Source organism: Falco peregrinus, chromosome 1 (genome assembly GCF_023634155.1).
Source record: "Falco peregrinus isolate bFalPer1 chromosome 1, bFalPer1.pri, whole genome shotgun sequence".
Lineage (NCBI taxonomy): Eukaryota > Metazoa > Chordata > Aves > Falconiformes > Falconidae > Falco > Falco peregrinus.
Genome location: NC_073721.1, coordinates 53854923 through 53877699, shown reverse-complemented (window position 1 = coordinate 53877699; position 22777 = coordinate 53854923). Strand labels below are relative to the sequence as shown.

General features: G+C 44.0%; 1 protein-coding gene across 1 annotated transcript in view; it reads right to left on the bottom strand.

The window, feature by feature from the left end:
- Positions 1–210: 210 nt before the first annotated feature.
- Positions 211–22777, bottom strand: part of PAX2 (paired box 2) — a 124926-nt gene continuing 102359 nt past the window's right edge. The window contains exons 9-11 of the mRNA XM_055793641.1: positions 11440–11541; positions 5356–5442; positions 211–4011 (exon numbers count right to left, since the gene is read on the bottom strand). Of these exons, the coding sequence (XP_055649616.1) occupies positions 3935–4011; positions 5356–5442; positions 11440–11541 (266 nt within the window). The 3' untranslated portion in view covers positions 211–3934. The remainder of the gene's footprint in view (positions 4012–5355; positions 5443–11439; positions 11542–22777) is intronic.

Here is a 22777-nt window from a genome sequence, read left to right as displayed (position 1 = left end):
AAATTGGACTTGACAAAGGTTCTCTAGAGCCACGAGGAGAACTGGGGAGTCTGAGGTCCCAGATACCTGCTCTCCATCAGTAATCCTGTTCCCTCTCTGGACAGAAAAGTACATTGGGAATGAAGAATAATAAAAGAGAGGGATAGAAACAGAATGGAAAGAGGGTGTGAGAAAGAAATGGGAAAGGGAAGAGACAGCAGAATGGAGGAGAGAGATGTGAGTCATAGACTTCACTAGATTTTGCATAGTGATTTCTTCCTCCAATTATTTCTCATTTTTTCCTGTAAAACTTTTTAAAGAACAGAAAAAAAGCCCAAAATCCACCTATAACAAAGCAACTGTTGGCCTGTTGGGGAAGGGGTCCTTCCAAGGTTTGGCTGTTCCCTCAGGTTCTGGATTTGTGCTGTGCTTTATTGAACATACTGTTTTGTTTTCAGTGAGCACAACGAGACTTGCACAGTACAGACAGTGTGTTCCTTATCTACAGGATGAGACGAGGTTGTTTTAATAACTACCATGATGAAGATGGAGATGAACTTATATACAAGAGGAATTGCCTTCACATTACACACATTATCTTCCTACAAAGCAGCAATTGTTTTTGCAAATAACATAATATTAAATAATTGGTAGAATTTTTGCGTTTCCTGCATAGTCCAGTCTAATGGAATCTATATGAATATTGATGGTTTTCTTCTGCATAATATCACCACATAAATCCCTGTGTCAGATACTAGACTTTAGCTATAATACTGCTTTACAATGCATCCACCGACTGTAAATCAAAACAACCAACACAAGAAACTCTTTGGCAAATGTAGTTCAGTACATTCGCATGGGGGTCTACAGATGGTGGTGGAAGAGGATTAGACTGCCCGGTCCTTTGCATAATTCTGCTTTCCTTTTCATTTTCCTGGTCAAACTACATGCCGTACTTATGAACTTTCCAGACCAATCCAGTGCCTGGTGGAAATCCTCTTTTATCAGTGGAGTTACACCAACAATGGATTTGGCCCTCCGAGGGTCAAATCAAGCCAGCCATGAGTAAGCCAACCAAAATCCTGCTTTCATACCCTAGCTCGTGTCTCAAGTTTAGCACAACACCATCATAAAAATAAGCATTTCTGAGCTGCTAGCTTCTCTTGAGGTGGCCCCTGGACTGCAGGTCACCAAGTGTGAGGCAGGACAGTCTCCTTTTCTCTAGCCTCCTCAGGAGGTTCTCCTTGCTGGTCCTGGGATTTACTGCCTCTGCCCCGACCACCCGCTGCGTGAAACGGGGTGGTGCGCAGGGAGAGCAAAGGCTGTACTGAGACACTAAAGGGGAGACTTTGCTAACAGGGTCCAGCATCTGTCTGGTGTCTGTGGAGGAAAACAGAAGGAGTGGTGAAAGTAAATTTTCAGAAATTACTCAGAATTTGCTTCTCATACAGAATAAGATGAGATAACGGGCCAAATTCTGGTCTTGGTGACAGTGTAACAACTCCGCTCTTTGCAGCAGGTCACTCAGAGGTAAGACATGCAGAATGACACTTTTAATAGAACAGGAGTAACCTCTTTGATTTTATTCTGTACAGGAACAGATTTTAGCTCTATATCTTCTATGTAAACATCCCGCCAAATACCCTTATCATTTGGGCACCCCAATAAAGAAGACACAGACCTATAATCAGCTAGAGCCATGCAAGGGCTAAAAGTGTTAGGTGAAAGGGGCCTTTGGGATCAACACAGCTGTTTACTGATGATGGATTTCATACATACAAGTTAAACTTGGAGACAGAATACCGAGTCCACAACCACATCTCCTCTGAGGCTTGGAACTTTGGATTTTATACATAATGTTGGCTGTACAGATTGCTCCGCTGTTCACTTTTATGCCCTTCGGGGGTTTGATTCTCAATCCTGTCTTTGTCCATGGACAGTAGCCCACAAGTTTTATCTGAAACCTCTCTAAAACAACACAGATCTACTTTGGCAGACTTGATGCCCTGGGGACAGGCTATAGCTGCCTTCATGTTTTCTTTGAGTATTTTTTAGGAAGTGTCAGTGCAAGGAACAGTTTATGAGTTTGCTGACGATACAGGAGTAATAAGCGTTTCTATTGACAGTTAGCCTTTTGCAGAACAGTGTTTGCCAGTCACTTGGGAACCAAAAAGAGCAGAGAATCCCTAGAGAATCATCAGGTGAGCATTTGGGTAAGGGGTAAATACTAGGGGTGCACAATATAGGATTGAAGATGAAAAGATGGGGCTGTATGTTGGGACTGGCTGGTTGAATGCAGGCATATGGATTTGAATGAAGGCCTATAAATTAGTAGGTGTATGAGCAGATGGGCTGGGAATCGAAGGGGGGCCGTAACAGCAAGGCTGCAGTGGTTAGGAAATTAGGTGTTGGGCACAGATCATGAGGCTGTTGTCACCGGCAGTGAGGGTCTGGAGAATGGGTGCTGGACGTATCTAAAATTGCGAGAGTTGGGATGAGGGTGAACTGAAGTCATCACAGGTACAGGGGTTAAGGTGAAGGAGAAGAGGCTAAGGGCTAGGGAACCAAGCAATAATCCCAGCCAATCCTGAATTTGTCCATCTCAGTCTCAGCTGTCCAGAGGGCAATCAGATGGGCCCACATGAAGCCCCACTCTTTCCACCACACAGCGCAGCTAGAGCGCAGCTGGGCTTGTTTTCTTTGTTTGCCAACCAGTGACATGGAAAACGTTTGTTGACTCAGAGTGCTTTTTTTGTCGACTGATGTGTTTGGTAACTTTGTCAGATGTGACTTGTCCACACTGCTCCCCAGAGACAGGATTTGGGAAAGGGGAGGAGGAGGAGGCGACAGGGGTGGAGCTGGCATCCAATCCTCTCCAATACCACCATCCCATTGTAGTGCAAAACAGAAAGGAAACAAAACCCTAGAGTGAAAGAGGAGCATCAAACGTCAGAGGAACTTGTCTGCCATTCAGGTGGCGGGGAGGGATGGGACTTGGAGTTTTATTTTTGTAGGGTTTTTTAATTATTATTTTGGTTTTTTTGTTGTTTTTGTTTGCTTGGGTTTTTTAGAAAATTGGGGATTTGTTCTTTTTTTTTTTTCTTTTTACAGACCTTCATGACAAAGCATAAAAACACAGTTATATTTATATATCTATTTATATATTTCTTCATTCCGTTGGTTGGTTTGTAAATGTTGCTCCATCCTCCTGTCTGAGCTGATTGTGTGTCACAGAAGTTGTGGGTGTGTGTGAGGTTCCTCCCGACTCCGGCCTGCAAAGCCGCCGCGCGTGAGGTGCAGCTGACCGTGGGGGGCTGTGCTGGAGCATGGGGATGAGGTGCGCAGAGAACCCCTTGCGGGGCGCAGGTCCTTGGTCCTTTTCTTCATTGCCAGGCGGGGCAGGTCTCTGCACTGCCATCTCTGCTCTAGCCAGACCGTTCCCTCTGTCCTGGGGAACAGGGTGAGCATCGCGGGTTGCACATGCCGAAGGGTCCGCCATGGGAGACCGTATCTTTGGGGATCAGTGTTTCAGGAGCGGCGATCTCCCCTGCTTCCCCTGGCCCCTACCGCTCCCAGAAGAAGGGGGTCCCATAAGGCAATGGTTGCCAGCTGCATTGCTTCCCAGTCCCCCTAAAGTCCTGGAAGCCGAGGGGGCTTGGTGGGGCTGCACTTGGCCCAGGCGCGGTGGAGGGCTCCAGCAGGAGAAGCCGCTGGGCCACAGGCTCTTCCCAGCACAGGGGGAGCGGTGGGGGTGGGGGGCAGGGGAGGGCGGGGGTCTCAGTCTTGTGTGGTGAGCGCTTGGTCCGGTGCCTTCGTGGCGAAGAGGAAGGAACTGGACTGGGGAGGAACGGAGAAGGTCTCTTCACCCTTCCCAGGGATGGAGGGAGGTGATCAGACAGGTACAATGTGGAGGCCTAAGCTGTCGCCCTGCAGTTTCATGTGGTTTCCATGGTAACTAGTGGCGGTCATAGGCAGCGGCAGCAGTGGGAGGTGCGGAGCCCCGGGATGTGGCACTATAATAATAAGGGGAACCTGAAAGTTAACACAGGAGAAGAATGGACTGGTTGAAAGGACAAACAGTAAAAAAAAAAAAAAAAAAAACCAAACCAAACAAAAAAACCAAACCAAAACAATCAAACGAAGAAAAGAAGCGAAGGAGAACTGAAAAGGAAAGGAAGAAAGAAGAGGAAAGGAACCAAAAGAACAAATTTGGGGACTCTGCTCTTAATGGGGCTAGGGAAAGGCAATCAGTGGAGGCCAGGCAAGGACTGCGTTTCTGTGTGGAGATGATGCTACTGTGGCCGCTGGCTCTGGAGCCCCTCTATGGGAAGGAGATCCTTTTGCTCCTGGCCATCAGTAAGCTGCTGAGAGGGAAGCCCATGAGCGCTGCAGCACAAATACGCCACACCTGATCTGCAGCCACAGAGGAAGTGTCAGGGCCAGATAGCCTCAACATATCTGACAAAGTATAACAGGTCACTTTTAAAACCAGGAGGGGAGAAATTAAACAAAATTACAGGGTTTTATTGTTTGGGATTTTGGTCGCATTTGGTATGAAAGCTCTCTAGATGTTTATTGAATGTGTGTTAAATAGTGATTGATTATTAAGATCACATTTACTGAGGTTTAACAACACTAGAGTGAAATGTGCATCTATTACCCAGTTGTTAAACCTCAGTAAATATGTAAGTAATAATCACAGCTGATTTATTTTTCATATAATAAATCTTTTCCTATTCCCTTGCAAAAAAACGTTGTGTTAGAAGACACAGTCTTTGCGGAGTTTTTTTTCCCCTCCGAAAAAACCCCTGACTCTTTCTGGGCGTATTAGTCACTGAAGATGGATCTACCCTTGCAAGAAATCTCTACAGGCTATTATAAACCTAGTGATGCAGGCTGCCTCCCACTCCGGACACTGTTCCAACTGGCCTGATAGGAAGAACTTCTATGGGATTTCCAGATCCCCAGCAGCTGGCTCTGGGTGTAGCTTGGGAGAGGAGTGAAACCTCATCTGGGTTTTCAATCAGATCCTGAATGGATGCTGATTGCAGCCTGAAAGAGTAGCAGAACCTGAGTTTAACTTCTGATCTAATGTAGAATGAACTGTGGATGCAGCCCACAGAGAAGCCAGAGCTGAATTGGAATTCTGAACCATCTCATGGAAGTGTCATCGGCTTCAGAACACATACAAAACACACATGAGGTGTATACCCATCTAGATGCTGGACTGGAGAGTGAGGGAGAAGGCCTCTCACCTGCTCAAATACTTGAAAACCCCTCTTTAGGGGGGGAAAAAAAAAAAAAAAAAAAAGAAAACAAAGAGACAAACAGAAGGAGCGCGAAGCTGGGGGTGTGCTGTGGGAAAGAGGTACTCACTTAGTAATGCAGGGTTGCTGAACCGCCAGGCCTCGTTGTAGGTTGTGTACTGAGGGTGGCTGTAGGGATTCCCTGAGAACTCGCTCCCTGGAAGAAAACAAGGAAGGTGTGAAATATGGTTAGGAATGAAGATTTACATCTGCTTTTCCATCAAGCCAGCATTCGTGCCAAATCCGTATGCCAACATAAAAACTAGCATACATACCTTCCTAGCCCAACTGAGACTGTGCCTTTGAGGACACTGTAGTTTGTTCAGTGCAGTGTTACTCACCCATAAAATTTAAACTTATAAAGCTGACCTTTTCAGAATCAAGAAATTAGTTTAAAATAATGAATTTCAGTAATACAAATAAATAAAATGGTTTACTTTTCGTTGCCTTCTGACTTCAGTTCCTCAGGTTGCAGTGGGATTGCATGTGCAGGTTTTTTTGGCAATTAGCCGTCAGCTTTCTTTTAAATAGGATCTAAGGTTCTCAAGGCAGCAGACATGGGAGCTTGATGGGACAAGTTCACAATAAACACATTGGGATTAGCAGTGCTGTTGATGGCGATAGGTATTGTCATGTTTTGTTCACAGGGTACTGAGGGCGATGATGTTTTTGTGTAGAAGAGTACTGTTCATTTTTGGAAATGGTCTGAGAGCAGGGTGGGCTTAAATACAAACCAAAATGGAAAACGTATGAATCACTCTTTCTTACTCTATATGATGATGGTAGCCAGAAAACTGATTCATATATGATTAACCCCACCTTTATGCTTAGCTAGTGAGTTACATAGAAAACTTGCTGTATTCCAGTTCTGGCAGATAGTTTTCTAATGATTAGCACGTTAGGTACTACTCTGAATCTGAAAGGCAAAGCTGAGCTACAGCATCCTTTTTCACATTCAGTAAAATGGGCCCAAACCAAAATACTTGCGAGCTTTGTGATCCAATAAGGCTCTGACCCAAGATTTGAATGTTGTAGAGTCTTCTTAAATATTCATTCTTATTGTGCATAAGGAGCTGAGTCTCCTTGTTTTATAGAAGGCTGTGCACAGCTGAAGGAATTGTATGTGGTAACTGAGGAGGTATGGTGCTGCATTGAAAATAAATCCCCAACATTTAAAAATGTATGATTCTGTTAAGTAAAAATATGCCATTATCTGATCATAAGCTCAATTTAATGCAGTGTCAATAGACTGGGGACAATTAATGCAATATGAAAGGTATTGTGTGGTTAAAAGACAGTGAAAGAACAGTGTGACTATTGGCTTCTGGTCTGCCCTGGGGCAGGAAAAGAGCTGTTAGGAGAGAAGTGTTTGTAAAGCACCTGGGGTTCCTGCTAGATACCATGGAATAGGGAAAGAGGGCAATGCAAGGCACGCTGGATGCCTGTGATACAATTACCAAATAAATGTCAATTAATTATACTGTAATCTCCGCAAATCTCCCCTCACCGGAGGGTTAAAGCCAAACCCACAGATTCTTCAATGGTGAAAATTAAGTCTGTTGAAGTCAGGGGATTTGCCGTGGTTTAAACATGAAGAGAATCTGTCCAGCCAGATTTTTCAAAGACACACTGTGTAATAACCAAAGAAGTCAGTTTGAAAATGTCTACATATCAAAATGAATCATCATCCAAAGCTGTTTTAGCCACAGTAGTTTTTAGTTTCAGCATTCAAACCTCATTTTGTGTGACGGACCTTTCTAAATACTGTTTTAGTGATAATTGACTCAGCATATTTCCATATCTAGAAACATCCTCCACTGAAAATCTTGACAGCTGGCTGGGAACAAATAGGTGAAACCTGCTATGGTGACCAAGATGCTGTGGGATAGGATACAAAGGCAAAAAGCAATGCATAGTCCAGAGTTAGCTCTAACTGAAGTGAGTTATCTGTGAGATATACCGGAATGAGTTTGCCCCCCAAAGAAGGAAAAAAAACCTATCTGGATGAGAATTTCTGCTTTGAAATGCCTCATATAAACTTATGTCACTTCTCTGCATGGAGAAAAGTTGTTCTGCTATTTCAATGCTTCTCTCTCGCCCTCTTCTGAGTTGTCACCCTAAACTGTTTATAGTGTTCCTAAAGCACGGGTTAAGTAGAGGAGAAAAAGCCCCAGCTATGGAGAGCTGGGGAGGAGGGAGGGCAGCCACTGGAAACAGTGTTTATTGACGAGGAGTGAAAGCATGCATGCAGCAGGATAATGAGCTTTTGAGCTCAACTGTGACCAAGAGGAACTGAGCTATCGCCTTCCCCAATCACTAATGAAACAAGTGTAATTTCCTCATCAACATTGGATTCTGTTTAACGACTCCCTGCCGTTGCCATCACCAGCCCTCTGCAGACTCTGCGCTGCTCTGTGTAAACTGCAGTTCCCTTCACTGGATGCTCACTTCACCAAAACAGTTTGCAGAAACTAGATGGCCTTTCTGGGAGAGATGAAGAATTAAGGCAGGGATCAAAGGTTCTCTGTTACCTGTGCAGGAAACCTCTCTCAGACACATGGGTTAAGCATAGCACAATACCTGATTAATCCTTCTTTGAGGAACTAACTCCTGCTTTTTCAGGTCTGTGCTCCAGGACTTACATCCACACCTACAGCCTGGGACCTGCCATTATGGGCAAGGGCAAAGGCAGGATATGTATCACACCACATCATCCGCATAAACCTCAGAGATACTTGCATGCATGACTGACCATGCTGCATGGACGTAATGCTACTGGAGACAAGCTCCTCTCTAGGCTATACAAGTAGAAGTCTAGTGAAAGGCTGTCATGGATAGAACAAAGCGGCTTTGGTCAGCACTGGTCAAACAATCTTCTCAGAAACAGTTTTCCACTGGAAAATGCTGTCTCATCGAAATGGAAATGTTTTGCATGAGCCTGTCAGTTTCAATGGAGTTTTGGAAAGAAAAGTTCTGAAATGATTGCAAATTGAAACAAAGTATTGTTTCAACTTTCTTGTTTTGTTTCATTTTGCCTTTCTCATCTCATTTAATTTCCTTTCAATTCTTTTATTATTTTAATATGTCTTGACATCTAGAACATGTTGACATTATTGAAATGTTTCATCCTGATGTTTGCAAAATGAACTATTTCGATTTTGATTCCTCATACGAACACAAGAGGAAAACAAATGTAAAAAACCACAGTGTTTTGCATGGCTTGGAAATTCTCATTTCTGACCGGTTCTATTTTTAGCTCTGTGCCTTTATGTAGAGAAGACAGGGCACCTTTTTATATTCACTTACATCTGGACAATGAGGTTTGTTTGCGCGCCAGTATGTTTCTTAAAGATACTCCCCGAGTGGCTGTCTTGCTGGCTTCTTGTTTGCAGTGTATTTAAAGCGCTGGCCCCTGATCTTTCTCAGCCTGAGGGCATGTAACAAACTGTTGGCAACATCATATTTGTTTTCTCAGTTCAACCTGGACTCTCAACAGAGGTTGCAAGCAGGCACAGAGGATCAATCTCATGAGGCCTATACTCTGTGCAATCTGTGCTCTGGGAACCTTTACTAACAATATTTCTTGGTATCTGTATTTAAATCTTGGCACGTTTAGTCTTTTAATACAGAAACCATGAGGCATGAAGTAAGCCTAGCAGGTGGCGGGTTCAGAACAAATAAGGGATGTAGTTTTCACATAATATGCAGTTAAGCTGCAGAACATCTTACCATAGGTTGCTACAGATGCTGAAGGCTTGTATGGGTTCAAGAGATACTGTTCAAGTTTGTGGAAGGGAAACCTATCCAGGGTGTTTAATACTAAATAGAAAAATACTAAATCTGGTGTAGGAAGTCTCTGAGCTGCAGCTTGTTGGAGGCTGGGAAAGCTTTTGAGAAAGCACCGATACATCCTTCCTCTACTCTTATACCCTTCCCCAGGCATTCACTTTTGGCCCCTGCAGAGAGTAGTGGCTGCAGAGATCTGTGGTGTGACCCATTAAAGCCAAGTCTTCTGTTCCTTCCCAGGAAGCCTCTTTATCTCCAGCTTGTGGGCTTCCGTCAGGTTAGAAGACAAGAATAGAAGGGCTGCCAGGCTGGGTCTGACCAGTGGGCTATGACTGAAACAGCCAGAGCTTGGTGCTCTGTGGAAAGAGGGAGCAACTACTGCAGGATGCCCAATTAGGACACTGGGAGAACTTCCTCTAATTGAATATTGACATCAGGTGTAATGTAAGGATATCCATTTGACTTGAATAATCTTTTTTTCTTTGAAGTGTAACTCAACTTTTTTCTTTATCACCTGCTCCTTTTCCTTTTGGGGGTATTTGTGTGGTTTTGGGGACACTGCTGTCTTATGGACAAGTAGCCTTCACATTAAGGAACTGAAATACCCTATTCTTGGATAAGCGGCTCCTGTCATATTAGTGGTCTTAAGATTTTTGTCCCAGTTTAGATGCCACTATCATCCTTGCAATGAGGATGTTAAACTTACATAGCAGTTACTGAACAGTTGAGAACAGTTAGAAGTTGAGAAGAGCCTGTTTTTTAAAAGTACCTATTCAGAGACTCAGCTACTTTGGTGTTATTAAATATTTCAACATCCCACAACCTTCTATAAGTTTTGACCTATAACTGACTTTAATATTGACAACTGCATCTACCTAGTGTTACTGTGTGGGGTTTTTTAATTGATTTATATTGTCTTAATGCTTCTCTGCTTCTGGAGCTAAACCATCTCCTTGAAAAATTTAGTGTAGAAGGAGATGCCCTAAAATTTGCCAACTCTGCACCACCCCAAAAGTTCTGCAAACTGGTCAACTATTCCAAGGGACTAAAGTGGGGGTGAGGATGGGACCAATCCACTATTGTTTCCTGATCTGGAGGTCAATCTCATCTTCTTCACAACATAGCCCAAGATTTTGTTCTGCCTTAGGACTGTAAGCTGTAGGTAGCTTGTTAGCTCTGTGACCATAGGTATTAGCCAGTACTCCATGGTATATAAGCAGTGATTTGTCATTTAAAGACGTTAAGACTTTGACTCGCAAACATTTCCTATCAGCCATATTTTCACTGTCCTCGCTATAGTGTATGTTCATTTAGCTAGCTGTTCCGAGATTCGGATGAAGGTTAAGTTAGGCTTTTCACTCATAAGCCCTGGCAAATCATATCACAGTGATCTAAGAGCTTTCTGTCATCTGCTTTCTGCTGCTTTAGTTCTGGAGTCATCCCTTCAGTAGCAGAGGTTGCTGAATGGACTGTGTACCTGCTCATTAGCTGTCACGACTCACAACCGAGGGCAGTAACACAAACAGAAATCAGTGGCAAGTGAAGTTCTGAGCTGCAGTGGCTGAGAAACAAAAATCCTGCCTCTTAATTTATCTACTGGGGATAACTGTCATCAGAGGAGCCGGGAACAGAGCCTGGGGTAAGACAGTCTTCAATTGCCCTAGGGTAAATGTTCTTCTCTTCTCCCTAAGCGGTGGGAGAATCCATATGCCAAGAGAAGGTATTTCTCCAAAGGCACTGGGTAGCAAAGAAAGAGTTTGCCTTTGGATCTAGGGTTAGGTAGGTAGTTTCTTGGATTGGAGGCACTGTCTTACAAACAGGAGATGGGCAAGTAGCTGGTTGTTGAAAGTGAATAGTCAGTTTCTCCTGAAATGCTGTTAATCATTGCTGAGTCTTAGCTAGTTTAGGCTATGGACAGTAGGTCTCCAAAAACTGCGGGTATTAAATTACCATTGATGATTTTCAATTTGATGCCTTGGCTTTAGATAGAAGGTAAGTCCATACCCTAAGTTAGCGGATAGCTGAATATCCTGAGCCATGAGCAGTACATAATAATCTGCACGGGTCATTGGAAAATGATTACATTAGTTAATGAATACTAAGGTTAATTAATTACCAATTAATTGCCACAGGTTACAGATAGCTAGTTGCCCATAGCAGCAGTGAATCAGTTACTAGGGTGAGAGGGATACGTTACAAAAAGGGTTGTTAGCTACATTGGTTATAGGCACCTGATGACTTCTTTATGAAAAGAATAGCCCTTAAGATCAGCAAAACAATAGCAAAGCCAACTGTGAAAGCTCTTACAGTGCTAGTACACTGTTCAAACACGTGTGCACCATTACTGAAGTCTGAGGGGGTGACTTACCAGGAACCATTCCTGCAAGAGTTGAGGTTGGGTAGCTGCCTTGTCCAGTTGGGGGAACATGGGGTGGGTAGCCAGGCAAGGTGGTACTTGCCATATCACGACCTGGAAAGGGAAAGAATCAGGGCAGGTGATCAATAGGGATAAGGTCTTTCAATATTGATTTGATATCACCTTTTGTCCCACTGTCACATGACTAGCAGCTTGGTAGGCAAGTGCTGTGCAGCCTTTGTCTTATGTAAGTGCTGTCCATCCACTGACAATTCTGGGGGAAGGTCGTGGTGCTTTTGATCTCACCCTGTAAGGCTGGATGTTAAAACTTAGTTTTGTGAGGCTCAAAATAATTTGTTTTCTTTCATTGTAGATTTTGGATCTACTTTAAATCAAAATGGCCCTGAGCTGGACAGAGAATGGCAGCATAGTTGCTGCCAGAGTAGCTGAGGTCCTGCCTATATGCAATGGATGCAGTTCCAAAACTGTGGTGATGTTGCTTTAGGGCGTGATCAATGCGCAAGACATTGGAAAGTGATCCAAGAGTTTTCTGTGCCTGTCTGTCTGCCCACCTCTCCATTCACCTGCTGATGATTTTAGGCAAGTCATTTCACCTCTCTATGCTTCTTTTTATGCTGCAAACTCTTTGGTGCAAGGGCACACTTTTAGTACATTTGCACAGCGCTTAGCATGAGATCAATACTGGTTGACTCCCTCCAGGTGCTAGTGTAATATATATAACAGGATCATGCAAATTAGTTTGAGTTCCACTTCATTTTTATCACAGGTACCAATTTTTGTTAGCAGTGCTTGAAGTCGTAGTATCTTTTCTCCACCAAAGAAGTAGAGAGGGGTGTGAACTGGGTGGATGATTGTAGTTTATTTTTCATCTCTTAGGAAGTGCAGCTGGAGGCTTCTTGGTTGATGCCAGAGGCATTTCCTCATTTGGACTGGTTAGCCTGAAAATGGGCCAGCCAGAAGGGCATTTGCTGTTAGCGCTTATTGCATTTAAATGAACTAAAATCATCTCAGAAGCTGCTGGGAGTTTCAAGCCAAAACAAAACCAAAACCAACAAAAAAGCAAAAAAAAAAAGCAAAAAAAAGAAAAAAAAAGCTAAATAAATTAAGATAATCTTTCCCCCACAGCTGCTGGGAGATTTACAGCTCAGCCTCCAACGCTGCCTACTGAGATCTCAGCCTGTTCCAGGCATCCAAAGCCTTTCACATTTCCTAGGTGAACTGTCGCTCACCGAGAAGTTTGTGCCATTTGTTGTTCCTTTGTTAAATTTTGTCTCTCCTGTCTGTTCTAACTGGAGGGCTGGAGTCTGATTTGCCTTTAGAAGTGACAGGTTAAATATGGCCCGTTAACACCACTGGAGTTACTGGAACCGTGCTGGGATATGCTAATGAAAGAAGAGTAAGAGTTGGTTTAGCTGTACTAGTGGCACAATGGTAACTGGTAAAGCAGGCCCTGGAACAAACATGGACCTTGGCTGGGGAATCAGAAATAAAAAACCAGTTATACAGCAAAGCAAAAACTAATCAACATGGAGCATTAACCTGAAGGGAGGAAGTTTCTCTGGGATGAGGTAGGCTAAACCAGTGTCATCACTTTCATAGTGATTCATCTTGACTAAAGATTACTAAGGTGGTTTGCTCAAGAAAAAAGAAATGCAAGGTCATTCTTTCTCCATGAAGAGTTTTCTGATCAGTGGCTGATGTTCCTAGCTCACCTCCTCTTAGGTAGTGGCACAGAACCACCAGACAACAGCTGAGCCATTTTCCAGCCACTCCCCAATACTGATAAAAATAAATATATAATGCCTCAGGGATTTGTATTCTACACTCTTCTACTCTTATCACCATCATTCCTTTAGTGATTTGTAGCTGTGTGTTAAGCTACATGATTAGCACCTACTAGATGTAGTACTTTTTTTTCCCCTGACATTCTTTTAAGGCAAGAAAGTTCTATGCTTAAAATTCATGTTCTTTTGGTTTCATTTATTGACTAGCCTGAGAAATAACAACAGGTGATGAGTGAGAAAACAGTGTCACTGAAAAGTTAGAGAGAACATTATGTAGCAGCAGGCGAAATTAATTCATTTTGACACTTCCATTCAGGTGGCAACACATACACACTCACTCTGCTACTCGATCTATGCACATACGCCCCTGTGTTTTTATTCAGACATGAGTGCACAGAGGCTGACGTTCAAAACTCAGTGTGGAAAATTCATTGGGAAGTGATCATCTGTCAAATCTCCCAATCTTGAAGAAGAAGATAACAAACAAGTATGGTATCAGCAACATGAATAAGAGTTCCACAGAGAGACTCTGAAAATGCTGTTACATACAAGCAGGCCCCTTTCATTACCTCTTCTCATTACCAACAGGTAGATAGGATTATTAAATTCTTGTACTTCAGGGCTGTGGCAAAGCTAGCACCTATCCTGCTCATAACATGCTTCCAACTCCAGACATTCTCCCTTCTCCAAGAGCCCTCTGGATGAGGAACAGCACCTTCACCACTGTGACATTGTTTGAGCTTCTGAACACTTTCTCCCATGTCTAATTCTCCATAAGGGTCCTAAGGCAAGTGCCTCTCCTGAAACGCAGTGCCTTCTAGGCTAGAGGGTGATCATACATGTCTGCATCCCCAGAGACCTATATTGTTGGAGTCTTGTCAGGAGACTCCTTGGCTTAGGAAGTGCTCAGAGCTCAGAGGCACTTGCTGGCTGCAGTAAGATTGGACCAAGACAGTGCTATGAACTCAAAGTCTTCTCTGCTGTTACTTAATGCTGTCCTACAGGGAGGTTTAGAAATGCAAATCTCACCTGACAAGACAAAGGGAGGATGTTAGGTCAAAAGAGAAAAATAATACAGGAACATGAAGGAGACAGAGGTAAGATGTGTTTCTTCAGCACTAGGAACTGCAGTGTGCCCTAAGACTTTGTCTGTTCTGAAGAAGCCCAAATTACATTCTTTGACAGTGGAGTGACAACAGCCTCAGTGGTCACCTAAAATGATATCCACTGTTTCATCCAAGCACCCCCTGAGCTTCTGCAGCAGTGTTGCTTCAGTCACCTTGCGCAGGAGTTTCCCCTGGTACCTACCTGGAACTTGTCCTTCCTCCACATCCTCCCCTCCACCCTGCTGCTTCTAAGTGCTGCCACCTTCTGCGACCTATTTCTTCTCTTCTGTCCTTCCCTTAAAGGCTGCCTACCTCAGGTCTGTATTCCTTCAGCTGTAAGACATGAATAGTCTCTCACCCACCCTTCCTGGTCTGGACATTCAGACGTGACGCTCTGTTTCTTAACTACTTGGTCTGCTGTGTGAAGGCACCAGCTGACACACTCCAAACCAGGAGACTCAAATGTTGCTCACAATGTAGCTGTGGGAGTGCTCACCAGCTGCCTATGTATTTATCTGACTTCAGGGTTTGTACAACCCACACTGAACAACCCTGTCAGGCCTAGAGCTGGCTGGGCTGGTCAAGCTGCTACCATCTGCCTAGGCTAGCACACAGCACCCTTGCTGGGCCTGCAGAACTCAGGGGCTATGGCTATTGAGGCAACATGGGACTTTGCTGTATGAGTGTTTCTGTAATAAGTCCCAGACCCATCCAACGGGGACACCCAGTTGCTTCTAGGTAGTTACAGCTTCTTTTCCCATTTTATGCTAAAAATGAAGGACAGGCATGAAATCTTTTTTTGCTTCTCCATGGAGCTGAGAACACATGCTGCATACACAGAACTGGATCATGGTTGGTTGCTCTGGTTCCCACTTGCACTCAAAGAGCTTGCAGCATTTACTGGTCTCCCCGTCAGATGAAACTGAACCCGTTGCCTGCAGCATCCCCACTGAGTTCGTGGCCAAGGCCGGTTACCTGCTATCAGAGGCTGGCTGCTGGACTGCCCAAAGTGGGCACCATGATGAAGGAAGGCACTGTAGCAAGGCGTGGACGCATCGTCTGAAAGGGCCATGTGGAAGGGCTGAAGATCAGCCTGCCCAGAGCCGACCGGCGTGGTGGGGGTGAAAGGGGTGAGAGAGGCTCCATGAGGCTCTTGCTTTATACTGAGGGGAGAGGAGAGGTTTTCTGTGGTAGGGTAAGGGATGGACACAGACAGACAAAGGGAACAGGGGGAGGAAGAGGAGGGTGGGGAAGGGAGGAGAGGAAGAACAAAATGGGTAAATGAAAATGGAGTGGTTAAAATCTACAGGGAAATTAATTTAAAAACAAAAATAAAAATAAAAAGGTTAGGAGTAGATCAGAGGAGCCAGTGCTGAGACAACAGCAGTAAACGTACCCGGGGGCTAGGCTCTGACCGCAGGGATGCCTCTGCAGGAGCAGCAGGAGATGAGGAGAATGGAGTGCAGTGGCATGGGAGGAGTGGGATGCAGGAAGAGGAGAGGTGACGAAGGGAACATGCAGGAGAGGGAGGACAGGAAGAAGCGTAGGGCTGGGAAGGAGAAGAATGCTCTGAAGCTTCTGTGCTCCCTTTCCTGCTGCTTTCTCTCACTGGCCGAGGGCACATGAAGGTGCTACACTTGCACATTTTGGCCCAGGGAGTTACACTGCTTTGTCTCTTCAAACTCAAGGTAACCTTCCCCAGGAGAGCAGCACTGTTATGAGCATCTTATTGAACAGGATGCTCATTGTAACAGCCAAAGCTTCTCAAGCCAAACTGTGGAAAAGCTTTGACAAAAAAGGTGTAGCTGAAGTTTGAGTTGGTTAAAATAAAAATGGGACTGTGCAATTAATAGGTGGATAGACAAATAGATCAATCAATTGATCATGTTCACAGCGGCACACTTCGGAGCTTTAAGCATAAAAGCAGTCAGAACTGACTCTGGTTGATCGCACAGTATAGTGTTGCCAGACAGATACCTTGACAGAGAGATATAATGGAGGAGAGGAAAAGTGGGTGACTTATAAGAGGTCTCATTTTCATTGTTGTTTGTGTTGGGCCTCCATTTCTGATATGCAGATTTGCACAGGCACAACAGATACAGCTTTGCAACTGCTCTGAACTTGGCTGCCAAGTAAGAGGTTTGAGAATTGGAGAACTCTGTGACCTAAAGCACGATTACTCCAGAACACCCACCGTTGCTGGGTCAGCAGTAATAGAATCCTGTATTTGAACACCTGAAGCTAAGTATGGATGATGTGATCAGATCCAATCCAAATCATCTAGCAAACCATCCACCCTCAGGTGGACAGATTAAAGCCAATAAATGAAAGCCATCTCTCTGCCATGACGGCAAGTGTTGCCAATGGCCTATGAAATAAGTTAGTTCTGGTGGTTTTGATTTATACAGAGAAATAGAAATGTGACATATAATTAGGTCATAAATCTGACTTCATTAATGTAGGACTGCCTTAATTAACTCTAGGCACTTATTACGAGACTGCAATGCTCACCTAGACAATAAAGGGCTGGGCAGTTTCTGTGTGTGAATGCTGTTTATCCTGAGACATTTGTTTCCTAAAGGTTTGCTACCTGGCAAAAACGATGGTTTGCCATCTGTGTTCTCCAAGTACCTCTAACCTGGATGGCCAGCAAAGGCCTCTTGATCACTGACACTCCTTTGCAGCAAAGACATATGTTCATGGTTCCATTGATTGGGAAGGATCAGTCCTGGCCAAAAGGTGTACAGTTCCTCTTTAGTTAGTTTACTTGTGTGGAGTCTCTGGTATGCTGTGAGGATTGTAATTTCTTCTCCCCTTTTGCTATAGGAAGCTCTGTTTGGCAAGGGCCTTTTGTGAAGGATATGGGGGATAGAAGCTGGAGTGCCTGCTTCTTGTTGCACGGTTAATTAAAGTCACCAGAGTAGGCAGCACATCAGTGCCCACCTTCTGCTTTTTACAACTACAATCCTACCAGTGAGCTTCCATGTGCTAGTGCCAGTCTCTGCAGATGGAGAACCCCTAAAGCTATTTTTCCCCTGCATCCTCTGTCATCAGATGGCAAGGAGTGCACGGATTTACCTTCAGGCCAGACAGGCAGAGTCACCACCAGCAGTCTGGGAGTGCTGAAGCCTTTATCCATATAATGTTGATACTAGATAATTTGGATGAATAGCTCTACCTGCAGGCAAAGGGCCAAAAGTTCCCCTGGCTTTCATGGGCTGCAAGAGAAGTGATATTTTTCAAGGAAGCAGTTTGACAGTCATATCTAAATAAACTAGGGATGCTTTGGTCCTGGGCATTTTCTGGGCTCCTTTTTCAGCTCTCCATCTTGTGGGGAGCCGCCGGGGAGGAAAGGGCAGAGAAAAAGATGGACACGGGAAGCGTGGGTGGGCAGAAGCAGAGGTGCTATGGGCAGAGGTTAATCCTGTTTGCACAACCTCCAGGCACGTTGGGTTTCCTAGTCCCTCCCCTGCTTTATTTCTCTTTTAAAGCATGGAATTTTCAGCTATAATCCTTCCTAAACCACAGCATTTTTCAGGCGCTCTGTGTAAGTGAAACCATAATCTCTGGTAAAACAGACCGCTTAAGCTCCTGTAGCATTAGGCCAATCTGATCCAGCCCCTGGATTTCCGCTCTGCCCAGCCACCACAGAGAGGATTTCAGCCTGAAAGACTGTCTAAAGCCCTTGCGATGGGAACAACAGTGCTAGGCCTTGCCTTGCAAAGCTAGGAAGGGTTAAGGGACCAGGAGCTATTTGTCCCGGTGTTGTGAGGCTGTTAAAGCCCCTGTCAGACTCACAGCAGAGACGAGTCCAGCCCTCTCTTGAACACATCAAGGCTTATGAAGAAAAATTCCTTGCACCTTCCAGAGGCAGCACCATTTACTCAGTGCGGGGGAATAAAGAAGTCAACAGCAACATGGCAAAGAGACTGGGACACAATAATGCTAAACGCTCTTCTCTCCAAGAGTAGTGGAGAGGAGGCAAGAATAAGGTCAGACAGTGAATGATTGCACAACCAAAACTCAGACTTTTATGTGTCTGTTTTTCTGTCTGTCTTTTCCTCCACGCTCAGCAACTGCACACACGTAACTTCTATCCCACGTATCTTTACTGCTGGATGGCATTTACTAATTTTTACTCCTTTGTTGTCCAACTCTCCCCTGACTAAAAGCACCTGAATTCCATCTCCGATGTAACTCCTGCCACTGCTGTGCTGGAATAATTGCCCCAGCAGTGAATTATAGCTCCAAAGTGTGTCAGTGTAGATGAGATCAATTGATTGATCTATCTATCCACCTGTGAATGGCACGGTCCCATTCTTCATTTTAACCATGTCAAAATTCAGCTGCCATTTTTTTGTTTTCATTTCTTTCTCCTTTGTCTAGTTTTTCCATATTTGTGGTGGAGAACTTGCCCCTTCCTGTCCCACATCCTGCTAGAGCCAGCAAGCTGCGGAGCACTGCCTTGTTGGCTTCTCTGTGCCTCGGGGTGTCCCTCAGTGAGGCTGCGTCAGAGAGCCCCAAAGGCCGGAATACTGACCTGTAATCAAATGCAGGGTGGAATGAGTCTGCAACCCCTTTCCAAAGCAACTGAAATCTGTTCCTGTCCCAGCCTCCTTTCATCTAAATGGCAAATGATATCCTTGTTTATGAGAGACCAAAAAAAAAATCACCCAGTGTCATGGTGGGGGAAATTTGAAAGGGTCAGCAGAGTGGGGATGTGGCTGGAAGCATAGCAGAGGACTACATATTTTGTGCATCTCTTCTCTTTCTGACTGTACTTGTTGAGTTATGGCTGTTTTTCTTCCTTTCTAACCCTCTCCTCTGTTATTCTGGCGGAGAGCTAGAACTGGTGATCTCTGGCCTAAATTCCCCCTGCGAATGAAGGGATTTTGGCCAGACAGGGTGAGAGGAAGATTCACAGCTCTGGGTTCCTACAGAGACTTGTCTCAGCTTTTATCGTGCTGTCTGCTGCTGAAGGGAAGGGAAGCAGAGGGGTTCGCAGGACTAGATAAGCTGCTTGTTTTTCATTGCTGGTTTCCTGGAGGATAAGCTACCTCCATCCGGTGCTCCTTTTCAGTAAACAAAGAATATCAAGATGGCGCATCCCTGCATAAGGGATGGCCTGTACACAACCACTTAACAACACTGCTCACCACCCTGACAATTTTACCCTTTGCCTTCTCCTGGGGTCTCTATCAAATATTCATATGATTGCAGCGCCTCGCTCTTTAGAACACATATCCTTACAGCATCCCTTAGGGATCACTGTTGTATCCGTGAGGAACTGAGCACAAAGAAAACGTACCCAAGTTCATGTAGGAGCCCTGTGCCAAAGCAGGTGTTTAAAATCCTGTGCTTGTACCCACCATTGAAACATCTTTTTCCATATTTGCATTCTCCATTCCTTAGAAAAGTTTCACTGGGGCAAACAGAACGGGCCTGAGTCCTCAGCATTCACAAACTGGTAGTTTACACTACAGCCAGTGGAGTCACATCACTTTATCCCACATGAGAACCTTGCCTCAGATTCTAGAAGTCGTGCAAAAGACCAAACTGGACTGACACTGCATATCTTTTACTTCTGCTTTCTGTCATGTCAGAACCACTGTTTCTTTCATTTCTTAGTTTTCTAGCTTTTCTTTTGCAAGAGCATTATGCAAGTTGCACTGAAGAGAAAAATGATCCTATTTTTTTCCCTCCCCCTGATCACAACAGATCTTTGCTAGAAAAAGCACGCAAAGACTAATCGGCTTCTCATTGTACCTTTCTTGTCTTCTCTTTGTATTCTGCTAACTGGACAATGAGCCTTGTGTGTTCAAGCTTATTTCCTGTTTCTGCACAGATCCATCCACGTTCTTAGCCCAATACTTGCAGGTTATTGCCTTGGATTGCTTTCCACTGAGAGTCAAAACTCTTGTAGCATCACTGTTGTCAACTTTTGAAATCTATTTGCCCCAATTTTTATAAAACTGAATTTTATAAATCTAGATTTTGTGTCTGATCTGGTGAACTGCTGCTCTCCAAGTAATCTGATGTGCTGACTCTCTATGTTACTTTGGACGGAAGAAGTTTTATAGTCTTCGTAACATGGAGCTTCCAGTAGACCTGTGATCTGGACTTACTCGTTAAAGCTAGTTGTACTGTTTATGTTAATCACTTGAGAACTCCACTGAAGTCAACTTCATGTGGCTCCAAGTACATTTGTTTGCAGATGGAGCTGATGAAGGAAGATGTGCTTTCAAGTCGGGGGGAAGATGTGCAGCTTGTACACTTGGCAGGCAGAGAGATTCAGTGGAGTTTGTACTGTTGCCCCTTTCTGAAGTCCCAGCCTGTCATGCTGGGCAACTACTTCCTGCCTTAAAGTGTAGCATATGCCTATTCCTTGGTGGTCTGGGACTTGAATGTTACCTCTTAAACAACATGCTTTTGAAATATATGCTGGGAAATGTAATTAGAACACATTAGTTTTTCACCCAGTGTTCATTACCGATACCTCCAAGGTTTCATCACAGTGGTATTCTACTGATCATAAGATAGGATAGATCTTTCTGGGTAGCCCACAGCAATCCAAAATTTGCAAAGAAGGACCAAAGTCTGCCGAAAGCTCTCCGTTTCTCTGAAAGACTGCAGTGGGCAGTTTGAATTGTACAGGCAGCTGGCCTGCCTAAATCCAGTACAGCTGATGGAGATCAAAAGTTATTAACACCTGCTGACAGGTGTTGCCTAACTCAGATATAAAACACTGTCTTTGCTGTCAGTGGGAAAATGTCTACATCACAAAAATTTTCATCATAGCTATACTTCCTGGATCCTGCATTTAGCCTCAAAAGAAAAGGCAAAAACTGAATTGCTGGGAAGACAATACAATTATTTTCTCTAAAAAAGTCTGTTTTTCACCAGCAGCATAGAATGTGGCAGCCTGCAGTGCTGTCCCCTTGCTGAGGGAAATCAGACGGGTCATGCCAATTCACAGCTGTTGTCACTACACAGCATTATTGTCATTCACTGCTATCATTCACTTAAATGCTAATTTAAGGAAGGTGAACTCCTTATTTCTTTCGGGCCCATTCATTTCTGGGTTCCTCACGTCAGTGTGCCTTTCAAGCCCACAAGCCGCATTCTTCAGCATCATAAAGTGATGTGAAGTGAAACTTCCATTGGATGCATGGAAATAGTTTATGTGATTGCCCCCTGCTATTCCTGTCTGTTGCAAGGATCATTCATCTGACCATCTATCACCCTCAGCCATTTGGTCCTGGAGAAGAGTAGTAACACCTTTTGCCTTTTCAAATTCCTTGACTAGATAAGAAGATGCTATCTCTTCTTAGGGATGAGAAACAACTGATGAAGTTGGGAGGTCCTGTGGACTTCTACTTTTGCCAATTCCTCATCTTGAATAGAGGAGAGGCTCACTCTCAGGAAATACCTCCTTCATTTTGATGAGGCAGGACAGTAACAGCCTCGTAGCAGCCACGTGAGTGATTATCATATTCCATTTTGGGGGCACTGGGGCGCCCAGCGATGTGCCCCTCTGGCTGGCTGCCTGCTGGCGGCTGCAGCCGTGGTGCTGTGCCGCAGGGCGCGGGTCTGCATCTCCAGGGGTGGCCATCACCAAAGCCAGCCGGAGGCCTCAGCGGGTTTCCTAAGTCAGCTCAGTCACACCCTGACCGGGGCCGTTGCTCACTGGTATCAGAGGCTAAAGAAGGTTGGAGCAAGGCAGGGAATCTTCACCAGTACCAACAAGGAAAAGGGGAAGGAAATGCTCCCCCTCTCAGCGTAATGATATAAGTACAACTGAACGTAATGGTCAGTTTTAATTATGATTTAAAACAGCAGGCTGGATCAACTTGTTTTACATGTGCACTGTGATGCTGTTGTCTAAAAGATTGCATTTTATGGGTGGTAATAAATATTCTGACAAATACAAAATTTACACTAAACGTGGTTATTTCAGTTTTTGCTAAGTAGATGAACTACATCTGTGCACATTTATTTAAGCAATTATGCTGTTTAATATAATTTGTCTTTACATGTTATTACATGAGAAAATAGTGAATGATGAGTCCATATTATTATTTTATGAGATTACTAACTTTTTACATGTGATCTGTGTCAAGTTATATTTGGTTGGAAATTAGAATTAAATTAAAAACAGTATTTGTAATTATTCATGCTAATTAAATAAAATGACCACAAGTTCCCTGACTTCCTAAATATACTAGAACAGAAAATGCAAACCTTTTGAAGCAGGTTTTGCTTCAAATGGCATTAAAAATGACTAATAAATGAAGAAAAGAAAAAATATATATAAGGAGACATTTCAACTGATTTTAGAACTAATAGATCTCATCCTTTCACACCAAGCTTAATTCATTTACTGACAGAGGAAAACAAATTTTTTTTCAAATCCTAGTTTGTTTCTTAGTTTTGAATGAC